This window comes from Xenopus tropicalis, chromosome 1 (genome assembly GCF_000004195.4).
Source record: "Xenopus tropicalis strain Nigerian chromosome 1, UCB_Xtro_10.0, whole genome shotgun sequence".
Classification (NCBI taxonomy): Eukaryota; Metazoa; Chordata; class Amphibia; order Anura; family Pipidae; genus Xenopus; species Xenopus tropicalis.
This window is the reverse complement of record NC_030677.2, coordinates 48277392-48297220: the sequence shown is the minus strand read 5'-3', so window position 1 is coordinate 48297220 and position 19829 is coordinate 48277392. Positions and strand designations below refer to the sequence as shown.

At 35.9% G+C, this 19829-nt stretch overlaps 1 protein-coding gene across 2 annotated transcripts in view; it reads right to left on the bottom strand.

Moving 5' to 3' along the window:
• Positions 1-1166: 1166 nt before the first annotated feature.
• hpgd (15-hydroxyprostaglandin dehydrogenase) overlaps positions 1167-19829 on the bottom strand; it is a 33823-nt gene continuing 15160 nt past the window's right edge. Inside the window, exons 4-8 of one of the 2 annotated variants that reach the window (XR_001170393.2) lie at positions 17342-17438; positions 15337-15500; positions 11339-11415; positions 8462-8625; positions 1167-2159 (exon numbers count right to left, since the gene is read on the bottom strand). Coding sequence is in view for 1 of the 2 variants with exons in the window: in NM_001007991.1 (NP_001007992.1) it covers positions 2027-2159; positions 8462-8625; positions 11339-11415; positions 17342-17438 (471 nt within the window). In the remaining variant the exon portion in view is untranslated. 2 annotated transcript variants of the gene reach the window in all.

The window sequence follows — 19829 nt, the reverse complement described above, 5'->3', positions numbered from 1 at the left end:
TAGCATTTACTGGTCACCTGTTTGAAAACAATCGTTGCTATGAGTTACTGCTCCAGGGCAAACTTAATGCCTTTTATTACATATGTAAATACTTGTTGCCCAACCTGAATCACACCTGTACAACTCACAGCTGGAAACTGTAGTTCAGCATCAGCTTAAGGTCCATATAAAAAGCACAGGTGAAGCCTCATCCTGCATTAAGCTAATCAAGGGAAGGTTATGAAGAAAGGCTGGCCATGATGGGATAATCACTTAGATATAATCACTAAATACAAATATATAAGGGGGTAAACAATACATTTTCTGGTACCTTATTCACTAGTAAATCCTTCCAGATACTGGAAATACAGAGGCTCTATCTTAAGGTGGAATAAGATTTTTTACTGAGAGCTATAAAGCTGTGGAATTATCTCCCCAAAGCCGTTGTAATGGCAGACGACCATAGAATCCATTTTTTATATGGATATTTCTTTCTGCATATCAGCTGCAATCAGGACAGCACTTCATGGACAAATACTTGATGGATGTGTCTTTTTTCAACCCCACACATTTTACACCTTGAACAGTTAAAAGTTGACACCCTCCTCCCAAACTCTGCCCACTTTCTCATGAAGCTCAGCTCTTTCGGGGGAGTGTCCCAAAGAATACATGACCAAATGACTACAGGTGCTTCAAGTATAGTAATTTGTTTCCCCAAAGCAGCTGCCATCTTTAAAGCTTCCAAACAGCACAGGAGGCAGGCGCATCTCTTCAGTTCTGTTTCAACATGGCTGGAAGTGGCAACATGCAAATGTCCTTGCATCAAGTTAGGGAAGGTGATGGGCACAGGACCATACACCAATGTGGGTGCAATGGAAAATGGGTGCTTGGTGCCAGTATAGATGAGTGTAAGTATACATGGCTACATTTTGTATTGAATTTTTCTGGGCACAATTCTTTGTCCATTTTAGTGCCTACAGATCACACATGCACCTTTCTGCCTTTTTGTAATTGGGGTAAAGCTGTAGGTAATTTGTTTTTCTATATATCATACCAAGTGCTATTGCACTGTAATTTCCCACAGCAGCCCGACAGTTACTGGGCTAGATATTTATTGATTTTCTTGTAATCAGAAATTCATGATCTGCTCAAAAAAAACAAAAAAAAAAACCAGCAACTAGAATATGTAAGTATGTAAACAACTTTCATATTTATTTAAGAAATGATTTATTTAAAGATTTTTGAAGGATTTTGAGTCAATGGTGAGTATTAAAATTTGTACAAATAAGAATATATGGACATTTTTTTTTTTAAATAAGAAAAAAAATCGTTAGAAGGACTCAATAAAACAGTAAAAGCAAGTCACACAACAAAGTATTTTACAAGAATAACATTTAAATAACTGTACAAGGTTTGCTTCACTATACTGTACTGTACAAAATTGAACATTTCCCTGTAATATTCTAACAGCCATTCTTTTACTGGAGTGCGACTCGTGCTGGAAAATGGCGCCTCATTCCAAAACTAAGTTCATATATACATCATTGTCTATTGAATATGTATGTTATGTTACATAGGAAACAATGAACGGTGGAGCTAATCGAAAGGTAAACACTTGGATTAAATTAGTGCAAACTTGTAAAAGTTAAAAATAAATTGCTGATTAATTAAGAGTATGCTATCTTACACCATTTGGCCGGTCCCCTTCATAGGCAACCAGTGACACTGGGGAAGGAAAGCACTATGGTACCCCCTTATAGGAGCCTTAAACAGCAAGCCTTTGCAAGCTGATGGCAATGTGGATCACGGTCTTGCAGAGGCCTTTGCTAAGAACTATTGCTTTGAAAAGGAAACCAATCAAGACAAATATAAAATTGCTGCATGCTATTAAAAAAGTATAATTAAGTTGCAAATGACAACAAAATTATAAAATTTAACAAAAATGTTTAAATTCTTCAGCGCCAACTTCATTGTAGAAAAGCTTTGGGAGATTAGACAAGAGTAGAATTTTAATACAAAATCAGTGTAATTTGGTTCATAAACACTTTTATATTTTTGTCTTTTGTTGGACTCCAAATTCTTCAAAGTGAATCCCCCGGGAAGTTGTGATTTTCATTACAGCCCCATTGGATGCATCGTCTTCTATAAGATTTATCATTCCTTTGGCAATAAGAGTTGGACTGAAAAGAAACCAAAAACAGAATTAAGAAATTGCTTTTTTGTATTTGAAAGTGAACTCCACACCATTAGCTTTTGGGTACTTGTCTATATGTTTGATCAGTATAGACTTTTTGTTTTTGCAGCTTGTAATTAGCAAGGTCTTGGCTGGGAGGAGAGTTGTGAGAGCAATAATATAGCTGGTGAAAGAAACAATATGTATTCCTGCTGACACTTTTGGCATCAATATGAAATTATTTAACGCTTTTTTAAAAAAAAAATTCATTTCATGCCCATCTACTCCAAATAAATTGCATTAGAAAGCCCAATCTTTCTATCAGTGCCTAATAGAGGACAGAGCACATTTCCTAAATTCCCTTTCCTGAAACACTTACTTCAGTAAGGGCTCTGGCACACGAGGGAGATTAGTCGCCCGCGACAAACCTCCCTTGTTGCGGGCGACTAATCTCCCCGAACTACCATCCCACCGGCTAGAATGTAAATTGCCGGTGGGATGGCATACGTGTGCCAGAGCCCTAAGGAGTAAGAGCCTGTTTTATAGAAGCCGCAAACCTGATATAGATAGATGATAGACAGATAGATGATAGATAGATAGATAGATAGATAGATAGAGCAAAATGACAGTACTTAATTTTCCCAGACGCCAGTGTCACATTCATGGTAAGATTAAGGTGCACAGAAAGGCCTTTCTTATTGTTAAAACATGGTTATAACATATGACAAGCTTTCAGAAACAATTTCAATGTATGTAAACGTAGAAATCATATTATTTCAGCTTGGTACGTGCAACTGTATATCTAGAGGGAAAGTATGTCATCACAAAACACATCCTAATATCTGTCAGTCTAATATTATACCTGTAGTAACATGTTTATTTTTTGCTAAACACTAAAGCTGGCAATACATGTTTATATTTCATTTGTCTTGTGACGAACATTCAGATAATAATTGTATGTTTTAATGCAACAATCTAAAACTAACATTCAGACTAAAATTTTAGGTTTCGTAAAAATAACAAATCTGTAGATGCTTTGTTCGTACGAACGTTATGTCACGAAAATACATTGTAGGTCACCCAAGGATATCGTCAGACACACAATACACAGATATTATCATTATGCAACAGAAGTTTTCTAACCTGGTATAGAGATATAGAGGTATAGAGATGCATAGCAGGCATACAATGCTTAGGCAGCTTTTCCATGGGCTGGTGCTGTTTTCTCCTAACAGAAGCACTGGCCCAAGGGAAAGCTTAGTGATCTATTTTACTGGGGGCACCTCCCAACGAAATACACTTTACATGACCTTTAACAATTAAGAGTGGTGTTAAGAGCTTAAAACAGCTTAATACATTCTAAGGAATTGGCACATACATTACTTTTGATAAATGTGTCATCAATTGGCTAAACACATTTCCTCAGGGAAATTGTTGAGGAAAGTGGTGAGTAACAAAGCCAAAATTTGAGCTGTTGGAAATACTTCATCAGTCCCCAGTTCAAATTCTAGCAAATTTGCCCCAATTTTTTCTTTTTTTTTGGCTTATTGAGCTGGCATGGGGCAATCCTTAGTTAATTGTTGGTTTTCACTGACTAAGGTATATTAAGATATATAGCTTCACATATTATATGTAAACAATATGTTATGAGACAGATAAGATGATAAATAATGCTCTCTACAGCCTATTAATGTATTGCTGATGTTATTGTGGCTCTCTTTACTGATTAGTTATAAACTAAAGGTCCCCATACATGGGCTGATAGTAGCTGCCGATATCAGTCCCTTGGATCGATTCGGCAGCTAATCGGGCCGTGTATGGGCACTTCCAATGGGCCTGCGCGACCGATATCTGGCCTGAAACTGGCCAGATCTCAATCGGGCAGGTTAGAAAATCTAGTCGGATTGAGGACAACCTCGGCTAGTTGATGCAGTCCCCGGAACGACTTTACCCATGCCCGTCATTATAATTCGATCGTTTCGCCCCAGGGCCAAATGATAAAATTACCCTGGATTCTCCCGATATCGCCCACCGGTAGGTGGGGGATATCGTGAGAATATCAGCTCGCTTGGCGACATAGCCAAGCAAGCGGATCTTCTGGTGTATGGGGACCTTAAAGTTAGTGCTCTGACTGGATTCTGGTTAGTTTATTGCTTGGCCACTTGAAAGTAATTCACCCAGGGCCAAGGGAGCGAAAAGTGCAATCAACAAAATTATATGATTAAAGTTACCTCTTTAAAGTCACAGAAAAAAACCTATTTTCAGAAGGAAAAAAGCTGATTTGTTCTCATGCAGTTATTAAGCAGCAATTTATTTTACAATGGCTAATAGTACTGCATACTTGTGTATTAATATGTATAAATAGGACTAAAGCAATTACACTCGCCCAACTCTCCAAAGAGTCCCAGGAGAGGAAACACAAATTGAATACTGAATATAAAAATCACTGAGTCCTCTGGCAGGGAGGTTGCCAAGTGCATAATAAACAATGATTAATCTAACAGAGCTAAAATAAAGCCTACAAGTGTCAGTATATGCCATAGGCAAAACCTTCGCAACTGTTATGCCGCAACAGCAGAAAAAACTCGCTGTAATCAGCATGCAATACCTTTTTTAAGTAATGTTAGAAGTATTTCTCTATCTTCCACCTAATGTAGCAGTCCACTTCCTCTGTTGTAATGACTTCTGAATCCCAAACCCGGGCAGTCACAAAACATTTAGCTATATTTATACTCATAAGGCTTGGTTAGCACAAGCAATGCTGCCTGTTGGATTACGCAGGATGGCTAAATGCTATTACCTTGTTATCATCTGTAACATAAATGCAGATTTACCCAGACAGAAGCACAATACGGCATCAGGTAGAATTGTAAATTACATCCTCTAGTATATTTTTTGGGGAGCACTGTGAGGGGTGCACTGCTTATGGTGCTGATTATGCAGTAAATACCTTTCATAAACACAAGTGTTATAGAAAAATCTACCTAAATTGTTTTCTTGCAGAATAAAATGAGATGTGATTCCAAGCAGCTTTAAAATACACAGTTAATACAATTTAGCAATTCTTTCATTAGTTACTTTTTTAATAAAAATAAAAGCAGTATTTGTTTCGGCTCCGCTACTACTGACTCTTCAAACAGTTAAGGAGAAGTCAGCCAAGACTTCAGTTCCCACAATGCCTTGCACACATCTTCATAGGCCTGTTAATTAGCTACAGTCAGAACCAGCAGTGCAAAGAATAGAGTCAACAAATACTGCTTTTGAGAACAATTACAATTACATATAACTCTAAAATCTTAACATTTTATTAATGTATATGGAAAGGTCCTAAAAATTACTCTTCTTCCATTATGGAAACTAAAGTAGGGTGGAGTTTCTTTTAAATTGAAATGAAAAAGCAATGTGGACTAAAACAGCAGTGGGTGACCCATTGGCATAACCTGCCTCCTCAAACAGAATATTAGGATGTGTGCAAGTTAGAAAATGCTGATTTATTTTAATGTTTTGGTATAGGGCTCACTTCAGATAAATGTTCCTTTGGAACTACAGTGTTTAAAGGGATTCTGTCTGGATTGTTCCCCAAAACACATTGGTTAATTACTCTATGCCAGCAGTATCCTGTAATGAAATATGTTTTTCAAAAGAGCAAGTGGGTTTTGTATATTTAATTTTGAAAATGTAACATGTGGCTAGACATCCTTAGCTTTCTGGTGCCCATGGCCATGTGACCATGTGACAAACTTCAGTTGGAGTGATGCCACCCCCTCCCTTTCCCCCCCGAAACGATCAGTAGAACAAGGTGACAAGACAACAGCTCCCTGACACTTCTGCTAAAGGATTCAGCTGCCTGAAATAATAGTGCCTCCTTGTTTCTGTGCTGCTGTCACTGCTCTGCTTGGGGCTAATAGCCCTGCTGGTCAAGAAACCTTCCTGTGGGGAAATATGGAAAACTGCCAATACTGCCTTCCATTCACTTTAGGGTGATGGCAGATGGGGAGACTTGTTTTCCACAAGAAATCTGTGCTACCTAGGAGTGTCAACTATTCCAAAAATTCCTTTGCACTGGTGTCAGTGTGAATCTATTTACAATAGAATGTGACATGGGTGGCTTCAGGAATATCACCAGCAGCTAAAAAAACTGCCATTAGTCTGCGCAGTAAAGGATATATATGCACACACAATAAAAAATTACTTCAGATCCATAATACATTATACAGTGATCAACAGAGGGTAGTGATACCACGAATACATTAAATGAGAAGTAACCCCCCCCCCCACAGAAAATGTCATCAGTGAACAAAATCTTTAAATACCTGCCATTCTGGGTGTTAAATGGTTAATAGTAAGGCTTCAGTATCCCCTCAGCCCCATGTGTCAGAGGGAATATGGTAGGAAAATGTAGGGTTTACACACGTCATTTAAATACAGTGAAAGGCAGGGGAAACTTTAGCTCAAAATACATGTAAAACAGTGAGGACCTTGAGTTACCTGAAACCTGCAGAAGGTTTTAACAGTGTATAACTAAAATGAAGTCTGAATTAGTTTGCATTGCTAAAAATGCTCCCATGTTCTACCTAGTGGTAGATATAACAAAAGCACCCAAGCAGAAGAAATAGGAGACAGCCAAGTCCCACACGACTTGGGAAATAACATCGAGTAGGAGAATCAAAAGCTTATCTGAAAGCAGTTCACCAATATTATACCTAAAAAATAGATTTATTGGTTCAAGAATAACATTTAAATGGTAGAATAAATTATTTGTAATGTACCCAGTGTAATTTAGTAAAAACTACGCCATAAAAATCATGAACTGAGCCATCCTGTGTGGTTCTCATGCACCGACACAAACTATAATGAGCTAGTATACCACACAACAGACCTATTTCCACAATTTCTATATAATATTTATATTCTGGTCAATCTGGCAGTTATTGGCATAAGCAGCTGTGTGTGTGCCCATGATTATACATTATTTTCTTCATTTCTTATTGCTTGTAAATATGAGTTCTAGAGAACATGTTGTGTCTTTGTGAATCTCTTTGCAGATTAGTGTTGCCATGTGCATAGTGGCACTCGTCACTTTCTATAACTGGCATGAATGCTGTTTTTCATTTTGTGCTCAAGTGATTTTTGCTCACTTTAAATAATGCATTTATTTTGCAATATGGATAAAAAGGAGTGTCAGGAAAGGAAACACAAATTATTCTTCAGGCCCATCACATTGAAGGGGAATTTCCTTGAATTAAGGCGTTTGAGCATATAATGAACAATGACAAATAGAACACAGGTCAAGTGCTATTATAGACAATTGCCAAGCACTCTTATATAGTCCTAAGGCACAGTTTACACTAGATAATTATAGTCCTAAGGCACAGTTTACACTAGATAATTCCTCAGTAACTGACTTAGTGCTATACTATTATTATCATTAAAGTGTCCCTTCTCCAAAGTTTAGTAATATTTTGCTATAGGGCACAGGTGTTGCTTAGTTTTGCTTGTTATATATCACATTCTCATAAGACTGTCACATTTTGGCACTGTGACCCTTCAGGTACAAGTGTGTTTGATAATTGCATTGTGCCCTGCAGATTTATGACATACTCGTGATAAGCTCCAACGTGACATCTCAGCAGAAAACTGCAGTTCTTAAGGAAATGTTGGCACCTTTGCTATAGGCACTGCCAATGCTCGGTGTAACGTGAGAGGTTTAACCTTTCAGTGAATATTTGATCGACTTTCATCAGCTCTCATTTTTACTTGTAACTGGCATTTCCCTATATTTGTTAGGATGCTTTGTAGCTTTCAAGTACCTGTAATTCACATTTTTGCTCCATAGGTTTCTTGTTCTTTCAGAAACCAACATTTTCTTCAGTATCTTGAACATTCAGATAAACTTTAAATTACCAAGCTGAAGGTAATTATGACTCTTATTGTATCAGTTTTAGCTATAGTAAATGCAATGTAAAATGATAAATAAGGGTTTAAGCTCATCACACAAGCCTCTGAGACTAGTTTTTACATCTGACCTATTGGTTGGTGAGCTGATAAGTCAGGCCAAATTGTACTGCGCTGATCTAATGCATTTTACTATGTGTGAAAATGCCAAATTGCACAGCATTGAACTGACCTGAGGGTTAAATGACCAGATGACAACTGAGCAGAACTGGTGGCTTAGTGGTTAGCATTGATGACAACTTGCATTAGGGTTTTAGTTTATACTGAAGGCAAGGCACTATTTGTGTGGAGTTTGTTGGTCCTTCAAGTGATTGTCTATGGTTCCTCTTGATAAAATATAATTTTTGTACTTACTCTAGAACGCCGTAGCATTTCATCATATCTTTTATTCTATCTTTGTACTTAAAAAATTCCCCCATATTTTCTTCCTTTTCAATAGATTCTAGAAGAGGTGTGTCGACAAAGGCTGGACAAACAGTATTTATCCGTACGCCATAATTTCCAATGGAAGCAAGTGCCTATGGAACAGAAAAAAGAAATATGGCATTAGAGTGGATTATCTGATTGGTAGCTTTTGGAGTATATTGTATACATGTCATTAGGTCATAAGTGCTGGTGAGTAGGAAGTAATCAGGACACTGGTGATACAAGAAGTGAAATAGTTTTATTGTACAATTAAATATTTACAAAATCCTTTTGCTAACATTCAAAGCCCTTTACTCCTCTGCTCCTCATCTAATTTTTTTACTTGACTCCCTGTACTTTTCTTGTTGTCTTCTTTACTACTCTCGTCTCCCCCACCACTCATAGCAACCATACCATCTATGATCACTGCCAACTCTTGTCTAAAAAGACAAGAGTTTCTGCTTCTTATCTCTTGAATTCCACGAGTTCCTTCACAGGGCAATTCCCTCAACCTACCTTTTGGAGCACCAGAACATTATCATGTCCAATCTTGGCACTTAAGCACCAGTGACCAAACTTTTGTACACTTACGTTATTCTATTTGTTATCCACCCCCTTGGCACATGACACTTGACAGTGTGTATATATAAATATATATATATGACAGGGTCATTCTTAAATGGAAAGTATGAGTCAAAATCCGACTGAGTGATTCTGTGGTTTACCACATTTTTTTTAAAAGTGGGTTATGCACATGGAACTTACTGCATCCATAGGTCTTTATATATACATGTGTACTTACAGTATATACAGTATGTGCTGGGGATAAAGGTTGAACTTGTTGAACTATTACAGTTTTCCAACCCAAGTCATCTGTGTAACTATCAAAGACATATACTGTACCAATATTAATTCACTGTGCAAATGGCAAACAACTGCTATCCTGTGGCATTTTCACAAATACAATAATCCTGCTCTGTATGATCAACAATAAAAATCAAGAATATCAAACCAAATAAAGTTCACTTGAAATAGATCTTAAACTGTGAAAATAGAACCTGCCTAAAACAGATGGTATATTTTGAAACTGCCCAGAGGCACCCTGTTCAATGACCCACATTAGAGTATGGGTAACTGAACAGTATAGAGCAGCTGGAAATACACTTGGGCAATAGAAAGTCATGCTTCCAATCTCAGTTACAGAATAAATCACATATTTATACAATTGTGGCCATGACTCAAATGCTTCATGTACCAACTTAAGAACTACTTACAGTGCACATTGTTCACCCATACATTTTTATTTCCATACTTATTTTAGTATATCTTACACATTCACAGAAATCTACTTGCCAATATTTAAAGGTTGGCAAATATTCAAACCTGTGTTTTTAAACTATAAACAAGTAATAAAATAATGACATTTTCTAATCCCAAATATTATTCTTGTCTAAAATTATTGGCAGGCTTAATTTGAAAGCGAAAACTGATGTTGGCCAGACAAAGAAATTACGGTGCAAGATTGATTGGTTATAATGCTAAACCCAAAAGGCCTTACTGTAACCAGCTAAATGATAATGAATAAAAGCCTTTTCTGTAAGTTCTGTTTAAATATAAAGATACAGACCAATCAGGAAGAAGTGCAAAATGTCAGTATGACTTGTGGTTATGTCTTATGCAATTCCATTAGCCCAAAAGGAAACATGGCAAGGGGTTTTGTAGAAAAAATTTACATCAGGTCTAGTAACCCATAAATACACCATTCACTGGTCACCTGTTTCAAAACACACTTTTGATTGGTTTTTATGGGTTGCTAGACCTGTCTGGCCACAAAATTCTTACTTGGGTTTATGTATATCCAAATCTCTCAAGGGCCACAAATAAAATATTATTTTTATTATGGATAGATTACCAGCATTTAGCATATTATAAATAATTACTTACATTTATATTAGAAAAAAAAATTGCCAATTTTCCCAACATATTAAAATTTCATGGATAATGATTTTAGTTGTTTTTCGTTGCAGACATGATATTAATAATATCATTCATTATAATAAAAACAGATTTAGGGTAAAAATGACCGAGCCCTTTTGACTTTTTTAGAATGCATACACCATTTCTGGTTATCTTCTATAATCTTTTGACTCTGAAGCAAAATTTTTCATTCATTAATTTCCGACTGGTTTTAAACAGCGTCATTCATCTTATAGAGTTATGTACGGTGCGTTATGCTCGGCACTAGGAGATCGAACAAGATGAATGAACATATTGTTCTCCATGTTTTGTTTTTTTTTCATTTGTACTTAATACAATTTTTACAAACAGAACATGACAATCAACGTACATATAGTACGGATAAACTGTACAGCTCAGAATAGGACAGATGAATACATTTTCTATTCTCAGCTTTATACTCTCATGGGCTAAAGGCAAACAGCTCAGCAGTCCACCTACATAGAAATATGTAGAGATGGAATGTTCTGGCCACCCCATAAGCTATATGCTTTATTTCTGCCCATTTGCAGAAAATGAATAGAAAATAATTGCAACATAGATACAGGTTGTAGTTACCCCATAATGAATCGTTACGTATAGTCACTCTCGACTTTACTATTGCTGACATGTACATTCATAATAATAACAGAGCTATACATTTTTCCTTTTACCTCTTTTGTATTACAGACGAACTGGAGGAGGGGGAAGCATTATTTTTAGTGAAAATCATAAATCATATGACAACATTGGAGTTTGAATCTTCACAATTTTGTTTTTTACAAAGAAGCCTTGAATGATAATTGATATAGATGACTTCAGTTTACTTACAGCTATTGATCGCGTAAATCCAATAACCCCGTGTTTTGAAGCCGAGTAAACTGGTTGATAGGCAGCGGGTGTAAGACCTTTAAAATGATAATAATAAAAAGGTATATTATCTTGGTAAGACATTTATTGTAATCACAGTGATACATTTCACATATCATGCTTGTACAGTTTTATATTACAATGGTGTACAATAAATTGCTGGCAACAACAGTACATCTCTTAACCAATGGGGATTAACTTAAAACTAAACGCAAACAAAAAATGCAATTCAGGAAGGTACTAGCATGTACACATACAAACGCATGAAGATATATATATCTGTATATGAGCTGCCATACACCTCAGCCATTGGTTTCATCACTGATCATTATAATATTTATAATTCAAAAAATAGTGTGTTTCTTTAGGTTTTCTCTCATTTATTTTGTGGTCTTACTGAGGATAAATTGAGATCAAAGTGTATAGAATAATGAGTATAAAAGCAGCTCATATGAGAACATTAAAAACTTGTCTTATATTAGGTACTATAAAGAAGAAATCCCACTGCTCATGTAAAAATAATTAACTTGTATTATAAGAGAAATACAACCGTAACAGATGTAAGGAATATAGCCAATGGAGATAAGATGTAGTTTTCCAAGATATAGCATTCTGAAAGGAAGGAAAGGCTATTTGGTTGAGGGGCCCTCGGTAGGAAGTGTTGTTTTTAACTGATAAGACACAGTTCTTTCTAGCAACACACCAAAGATCTGAAGGTTGTGGCTTTCCAGAGGCCTCTAGCATGCATAAGATACAGTGCTTAAGGGAACAGTTACACCAGTCTGGTTAAACCTAATGCTATATTTAGTTGTACTTGTAAAAATTGTGTGTGTTCCCTTCAAACACTTCAATGTAAGTTATAGAAACCAATGTGTTTGTAGTTGCCGCAAAAATATTTTGTATAGACAATTAACTTTTTACAAAACATGGGTTCAATGCTATTTTTTATCATATATATTCAAATGTTAGAATATATGGGCTAATTTATCAACCTTGGTAATTTTATGACTTAGTAAAACATTACAGAAGGTTTTAGATTCAACAATTCTTGCAACAATTTTTGCATTGGAATTGCTTGAATGTTTTCTCCCTGCATGTGATACCCATTGGGGAGGAAGATTGCTGAAAGTTATAGTGCTCAGAAGAGTTTTGTCTTCTTTAAAGAAGATGAACACATTCTGAACAAATGACACAGGAATACATTTTGATAAATGTGGCAATTTCTTAAAAATGGGGAAAGTATGAAACTGTTAGGAATCCTTCTAAATTCCCCAGTTTAATATGTGATAAACAAGCCCTTCTATTTATAAATGATATGCTCATATAATAAAAATGAATAATATATTATAATTCTCCAATAGAAGTTAAAATGACAATGTAAAAGTCTTGCTGCTACTTCTAGGACTTCTTATGATGGTAGGTATTGTTTAAAAATATTGTAGGAATTGTTTTAAAAATACAGTATTTCTGCAAAATACCTACCTTCTAGCAGAAATGTTATAATAGTCTACTATTATTCTGGGAGACTTTCTGATTTTAGAATATTGTTGGTGGACATTCATTCAACCACAAGGGTGCACAGAATTGGCAAGAATGTAGTATGAAACAGAATTGTTAAGGTTTAGTCCACTGGCACGGGATCCCTACCATAAATCATGAAGAATAGCTCCAGAACGTTATTTTTCCTCCACTGGCAGATGGGAGAATATGATTTACCACTGCCAAGAACCTAGTTCCACTGGTTCAGAGTGCAGTGGGTCCTAAATGAGTGCAAGTGATTTTAGAAGGTGTGCCCAGATAATTTTAGCCATATAGCATATTTGTAAAGGATAATTATGTACACAGAAAAAACATGGAGTACAATGTCTACATAAAAGTGTTTTATTTACAAAAATCAGGTATTTTTAGAGAATGGCTTTGCCACTGCTTATGGTGTAAATGTATATTAAATATTTGCACAATATAATCAGGAGGAGAATTGTTTTGCAGATGCTCACCAGTACATTAGTTTCATTTGCAAGCTTTTATCTCTGCACCAAAAGAAAATATGCATCCAGATCCTCTCATTTACTGTAATTTACTCAAATCATATCTATAACAAACACCTGTATGTCATATGGCATGTTTAAAGGCCTTTGGAACAGAAGAAACAGATAGCACCTTTAGTAGATTCTGTTGTGGGAAAACATGTTTTTTACAAAATGCATCAGTTAATAGAGCTCCTCCAGCAGAATCCTGCATTTAAATCCATTTTTTAAAAGAACAAGCAGATTTTTTTATATTTAATTTTGAAATTTTATGTGGAACTAGGCATATACTTAGTTTCCCAGTTGCTTTCAGCCATGTGATTTGTGTTGCACTGCAAGTTTGATGTCACCCTTCCCTACCCCCCCCCCCCCCAGCAATCAGCAGAACAATGGGCAGGTAACAAGATAACAGCTCCCTGACACTTGCATTGCTAAAAATGCTCCCATGCCCCACCTGGTACTATTGAATGGCACTCAATAGTAAAACTCCCAAGTCTGGACATAACTCCTCCAGTTACATGGGAGTAGGAGAAACAATAAGTTACCTGAAAGCAGTTCTAATGTGTAGCACTGGCTCCTTCTGAAAGCTCAGACTCACCTATAATAATAACCTGAGATGGCGCCTACACACCAATATTACAGCTAAAAAATACATTTATTGGTTCAAGAATAAAATTTTAAATAGCAGAATGACTTATTTGCAATGTACACAGTATAATTTAGTAATAATAACTACACCATTAAAATTCTTTCTTCAGGTCAGTTTATGAGGCCAACTATGCACAGACACACAAGTGTTTATTGCCTGGTCTCTTTAGTACTTTATACTTTAGTATAAGTACTTGGCTAAAGGATACCCTTATTGACTAATTAACAAAGGTCAAAAGGTTGGATATTCCCATTAACCATCCCACTGTCCATATGTACAGAATAGTAAACAGGACACACCTAATTCAGTTCACTCTTTAGCCACAGTTTAAATACACAGATTGAGGCCTATTTACATGAATGTCCAGCTTACTTTTTGCAATATGTTGGCCAAACCTCCTGGCCTATTAAGAATAGCATTACAGAATATGCCCTTTATATAAAAAAGAAGAACACAGCTCTAATGTAGCCAAAACTAGAGATGTTGCTATAGTATGTATAATTGTTAAAGACTTTAATGATTATTATTATGATATCATTATGATAGGGCCAAGAATTGAAGAATTTATTACCAAATGTTTGTTTTAAGAATACAAATGAATTTCTTTTTTTCAGACTTACAGAGCCAAAAAGTGAGCCTCACTTGTTATTTTTATAAAAGTCCTTTTCCATAACCAATGAAGAATGGAACTAACTCAGTAATGTTGGCTAGTTCCTAGCTGTATCTAATTACATAGCCATTTCAAATACTTGAAAATGGACATTAGTATGTGCTGATCCCTTTTTAGATCTAACTTAAAAAAAAATACTATTTTTGTTTCATTTTTTCGGTTACCATAATGCAAAGTATGGTCACAGTATTCTTTTTAACTATTATTATTATTTTTAATACATACCATATTGCCTTAACTGTCTTTGGCAGACTGAAATACTTATAGTATTTGCCAAACAATCATAAATAGTTACATGGCTATATCATTTAGGAGTATTGGTTTTTCATATTATTGCATTTGGGTTTTAGGGTTTTATATGAAACAACACAAATGGTAGTTGTAAAGCCCTCTGTGATTAGTCCCAGCAAATATATTAGTACTGCCAGCGGCATCACATGCTTGTGACTACAGTAGAAGCAGGTTATTTTGTGCAGAACAGTGTGCTTCAGATCAATCTAGTATTTACTAGATATATCATCCTTAGTTTGCAGAATTAATCGATAATCAAAAAATATGGATTTTCAAAGAGCCTATGATTACAGATATGAACTAAGACAGGGTTTTGACACACCTCTGTTCATAATTTGCCACAGATCTAAGGTCAGCTTTATATGTGCTATTAAATTCAAGGAACACAGTGTTCATAAAATGCAGCCATTCAATGTGCGGTGACAATGGAAGTCTTTTTGCTGAGTATTCGTAGCCAGTATTCGTAGCCAATTGGACCAAGCTTATCTGGATGAAGTAAGAACAAAATCAAAACAGCAAACTATGGACCATGACCAAAACAAATTTGCGTCAATGCTTGTAAATAAAAGATAAGAAAAATGAATTGGCTTGATTTAATGACAAGCAACTGAACTTTATTTTGTTGATTTGCTGATAAAAATGTATTAGGCTGCCTCTGTGCCAGAGAATCATGGAAAAACGTACAACCTACTCAAATTTACATTTTCTTCATAGCTTGCTTACTATATTATATCTGTTTTATAAAATACAGATCTGGGGCAGTGATCGTCTACTAAGAGCTTTTCATATGTGTCAAAATAGCTAGAGCTAGATCTTAAAATGCCCTTTAAAACTGAAAATGCAGTACATGCTCAGGCTTAGGCACATTTGATGACCACAATATTAGTTCTAGACATAAGCCATCATTTCAGAGGATTACAGAATAGAGCATGGATCCCTTATCAATACACATATCAACGATGGGCCATTTGTCATGGGGCTCTATTTGGCACTTCAGTTTATAAAAAAAAAATGCTAATTGTAAAACCTCAAATATTAACTGGCGCATCAATTGCAAATGCACAGAATGAGGCCTATTAACATGTATGTCCAGCTTACCATATTCAATATGCTGGCCAAGCCTTCTGGCCTCTTGCACTAGACAATATGACTTTTATATAAAAAAGGACATGGCTCTAATGTAGCCAAACCATTTTAGAATACAATGGAGCAGATGTAGCTAAAATATCTATAATTGTTAAAGACAGTGTTATGGTAGTGCCAAGGGGTGAAGATCTTATTCCCAAACATTTATGTTTAGAAATTACATGGAATTTCTTTCCCAAACCTACAAAGCTAAAAAGTGAATTCGATTTCACTTGTAATTTATCATAAAATTCCCCTCTGTTTTTAACTTGCTCTATACCATAATCAATATAAAGTGGAAAGTGTTTTGTAATTAGTCCCAGCTACTACATTACTAACAAATACTGCCTGCAGTATCACATGCCAATGGCTATAGAGGTAGCAGGTTATTATGTGCAGAACAGAGTGCTCTGGATCAATCTTTAATTCTTACTTAGGGCAAAGTATCTACTAGATATATCATCCTTAATGTGCAGAATTAATCAATATTCAAGAAATATGGATTTTGAAAGAGCCTATTACAGATATGAACTAAAATGGGGTTTTGACACACCTGTGTTCATAATTTGCCACAGATCGAAGGTCAGCTTTATATGTGCTAAATTCAAGGCACACAGTGTAGTCATACAATGCAGTCATTCAATGTAAGGCAACAATGGAAGTTTTTTTCTACGTATTTGTAACCAACAAACTGGACACCAAGCTTATCTGGATGAAGTCAGATCAAAAACAAAACAGCAAACTATGGACCATAACCAAAACAAATTTGCGTCACTGCTTGTAAATAAAAGATAAGAAACCAATTGGTTTGAATTAATGACAAATGACTGAACTTTTTGATGATAAAAATGTATTAGGCTAACCCTGTGCCAGGGACTTTAACCTTTTATAACCTTTAATTATACAATGGAAGTGGTCCTTAGTGATAAGAGGCTCATTTATGAACAGAAGCTTAACGTAAAAAGTGCAATTTTGGATGCTGACACATTTTAATCCATCATGAAGCTTCATGCTGGTTACTGACTGCTAACAGCTTAGAGAGTGGCAAAGGAGGATGTAATCTTCTGGCTATTATGTTAGACATCTGCTCACTCCAGCCTTTATAGATAGACATTTTTTCCTAACAAACTACATTAGAAATATTTTTTATTTCACACAGCCTATTTATCTAGTTTTATTTTTACACTAAACTGTTCTCTTACCTGCCAGAGATGAAATGTTGATTATAACGCCTCCATGACCCCCGTTCTTTTTGCTCATAAGTTCTAAGCCAAGATAGGTTCCTCGAATAACTGAAGTCTGCAAAATGAGATACAAATCAATCAAATCAATATAACATAGTTACATTGGATTGAAAAAAGACGAGAGTCCATCAAGTTCAACCCTTCCAAGTAAACCCAGCACACACAGACCAATACTGACCTATCTATACACTCATACATAAACCATATATATCAACATCAATACTAAATTTAGATTTAAGTATCACAATAGCCTTGGATACTATGCTTGTTCAAGGACTCATCCAAGCCCCTCTTAAAGGCATTAACAGAATCTGCCATTACAACATCACTAGGAAGGGCATTCCCCAACCTCACTGCCCTCACCGTGAAAACCACATCCGCTGCTTCAAATGAAAGTTCTGTTCCTCTAATCTAATCTAATCTAATCTATAATCCCCTCTAATGTACTTGTACAGAGTAATGCATGACAGTCTAACCTCATAGTTTAAATCTTCCATCCCCTTTACCAGTTTAGTTGCAGTCTCTGCACTCTCTCCAGCTCATTAATATCCTTCTTAAGGACTGGAGCCCAAAACTGCACTGCATACTCAAGGTGAGGCCTTACCAGGGACCTATAAAGGGGCAAAATGATGTTCTCACCCCTTGAGTCAATGCCCTTTTCTATACAAGACTGCACTTTATTTGCTTTAGTAGCAAGTATAACTTGCATTTATATTATTTCTACCAAAATGCACAACTTTACACTTTCATTAATAAAGAAGTTAAAAAGCAATGGACCAAGGACTGACCCCTGCGGTACTCAACTAACAATGTTCCATTTTTCCACCACTCTTTGTACTCTATCCTTCAGCCAGTTTTCTGTCCAAGTACAAATATTATGTTCTAGGCCAATATTCCTCAATTTTATCATTAACTTTCTGTGAGGTACTGTATCAAACGCTTTAGCAAAATCTAAGTAGATGACATCAACTGCCATTCCTGCGTCGAGCTTCCTGTTCACCTCCTCATAAAAGGCAATTGAATTAGTCTGGCAAGATCTGTTACACATAAAACCATGCTGGCAAAAACTTATAGTATTGTAATCACTTGGATAGAGCCACCAAGGGGCCTATAACCAGTTATAAAGCCAAACAGACAGGTGGCAGAAAAACTGCCAAATGCAAGCTGTGTCTGCCCAGTGCTGGACATGGATGAGCAACAGTGTTCATTGTGTCATGTTTTTTAATGACCCAGATGGGGTGTCTGTTTGCTTTTATCATCATCTAGGGAATAGAGCAGTGATCCCCAACCATTGGTTTATTAGCAACATGTTGCTCACCAACACCTTTGATGTTGCTCCCAGTTGCCGAAAAGTGGGTGCATGTAGTCTGCCGGTCCACATAGGGGTACCATATAACCAATCACAGCCCTTACAGGTCACCCCCTAGGAACTTATTTCATGGTTGCATTGCTCCCCAATGTTTTTATATTTAAATGTTGCTCAGGAGGTAAAAAAAAGGTTTGGGAACTGTGGCCTAGCGTAACAATATTTATATGCTTTGCCGTTTATAAAATAAAAAATGCTATTTTAATCACCCCACAACATCTCCTACCATTACAGAAACTAAAAATCAGACATATTAGGTCTCATCTCAAAACCATCATGATCATATCCCATTACAAGGTACAGGTATAGGATCTGTTATCTAGAAACCTGTTGTGCAGAAAGCTCTGAATTACCATCTCCCATAGACACCATTATAATCAAATAATTAAAAATTTTAAAAATGATTTGCTTATCTCTGTAATAATAAAACAGTACCTTGTACTTTATCCCAACTAAGATATAATTCATCATTATTTAATTAATGTTTAAATAATTTTTAAGTAGACTTAAGGTATGGAAAGATCCCGTATCCAGAAAAGCCCAGGTTCCAAGCATTCTGGATAACAGATACCATACCTGTACTGTGTACAGCCATTGGGATGGACAGAACTATAGCATTCCCACATATTTATTTTATATTTGGGTCTAATCCAATTTGATGAGAAAGAAAATGAACGTGACATGGGTTAAAGAGGAGGTTAGCTGTGTGAGGGTGACCTAGGTTTTATTCATCTGCTCTAAGTGATGTTTTTTAAAAGCTCAATGTATTCACACATACTGACAATGAGTCATTTCCCTCTGAGACATAAAGACCACTCTGACATTAAGCAAAAGGCAGGTTAATACTAATTTCACAATCCTTTTTTCAATAGTAGAAAATATGTTTGTAAAATATTATATACGCTTGTCAAAATTTGGCCAGAAATGTTAATTCCTAGCAAGTCTGAACATAGCATGTAATCGCTGGATACTATACTATTGGCTGATACCCTGTTTAGGAATTTTTAGATTTTAAAGATAGCAAATAGAACTATGTTTTTCTTTTTGGAATGCTGTTAAATGATGGTGTTCTATGCTTGC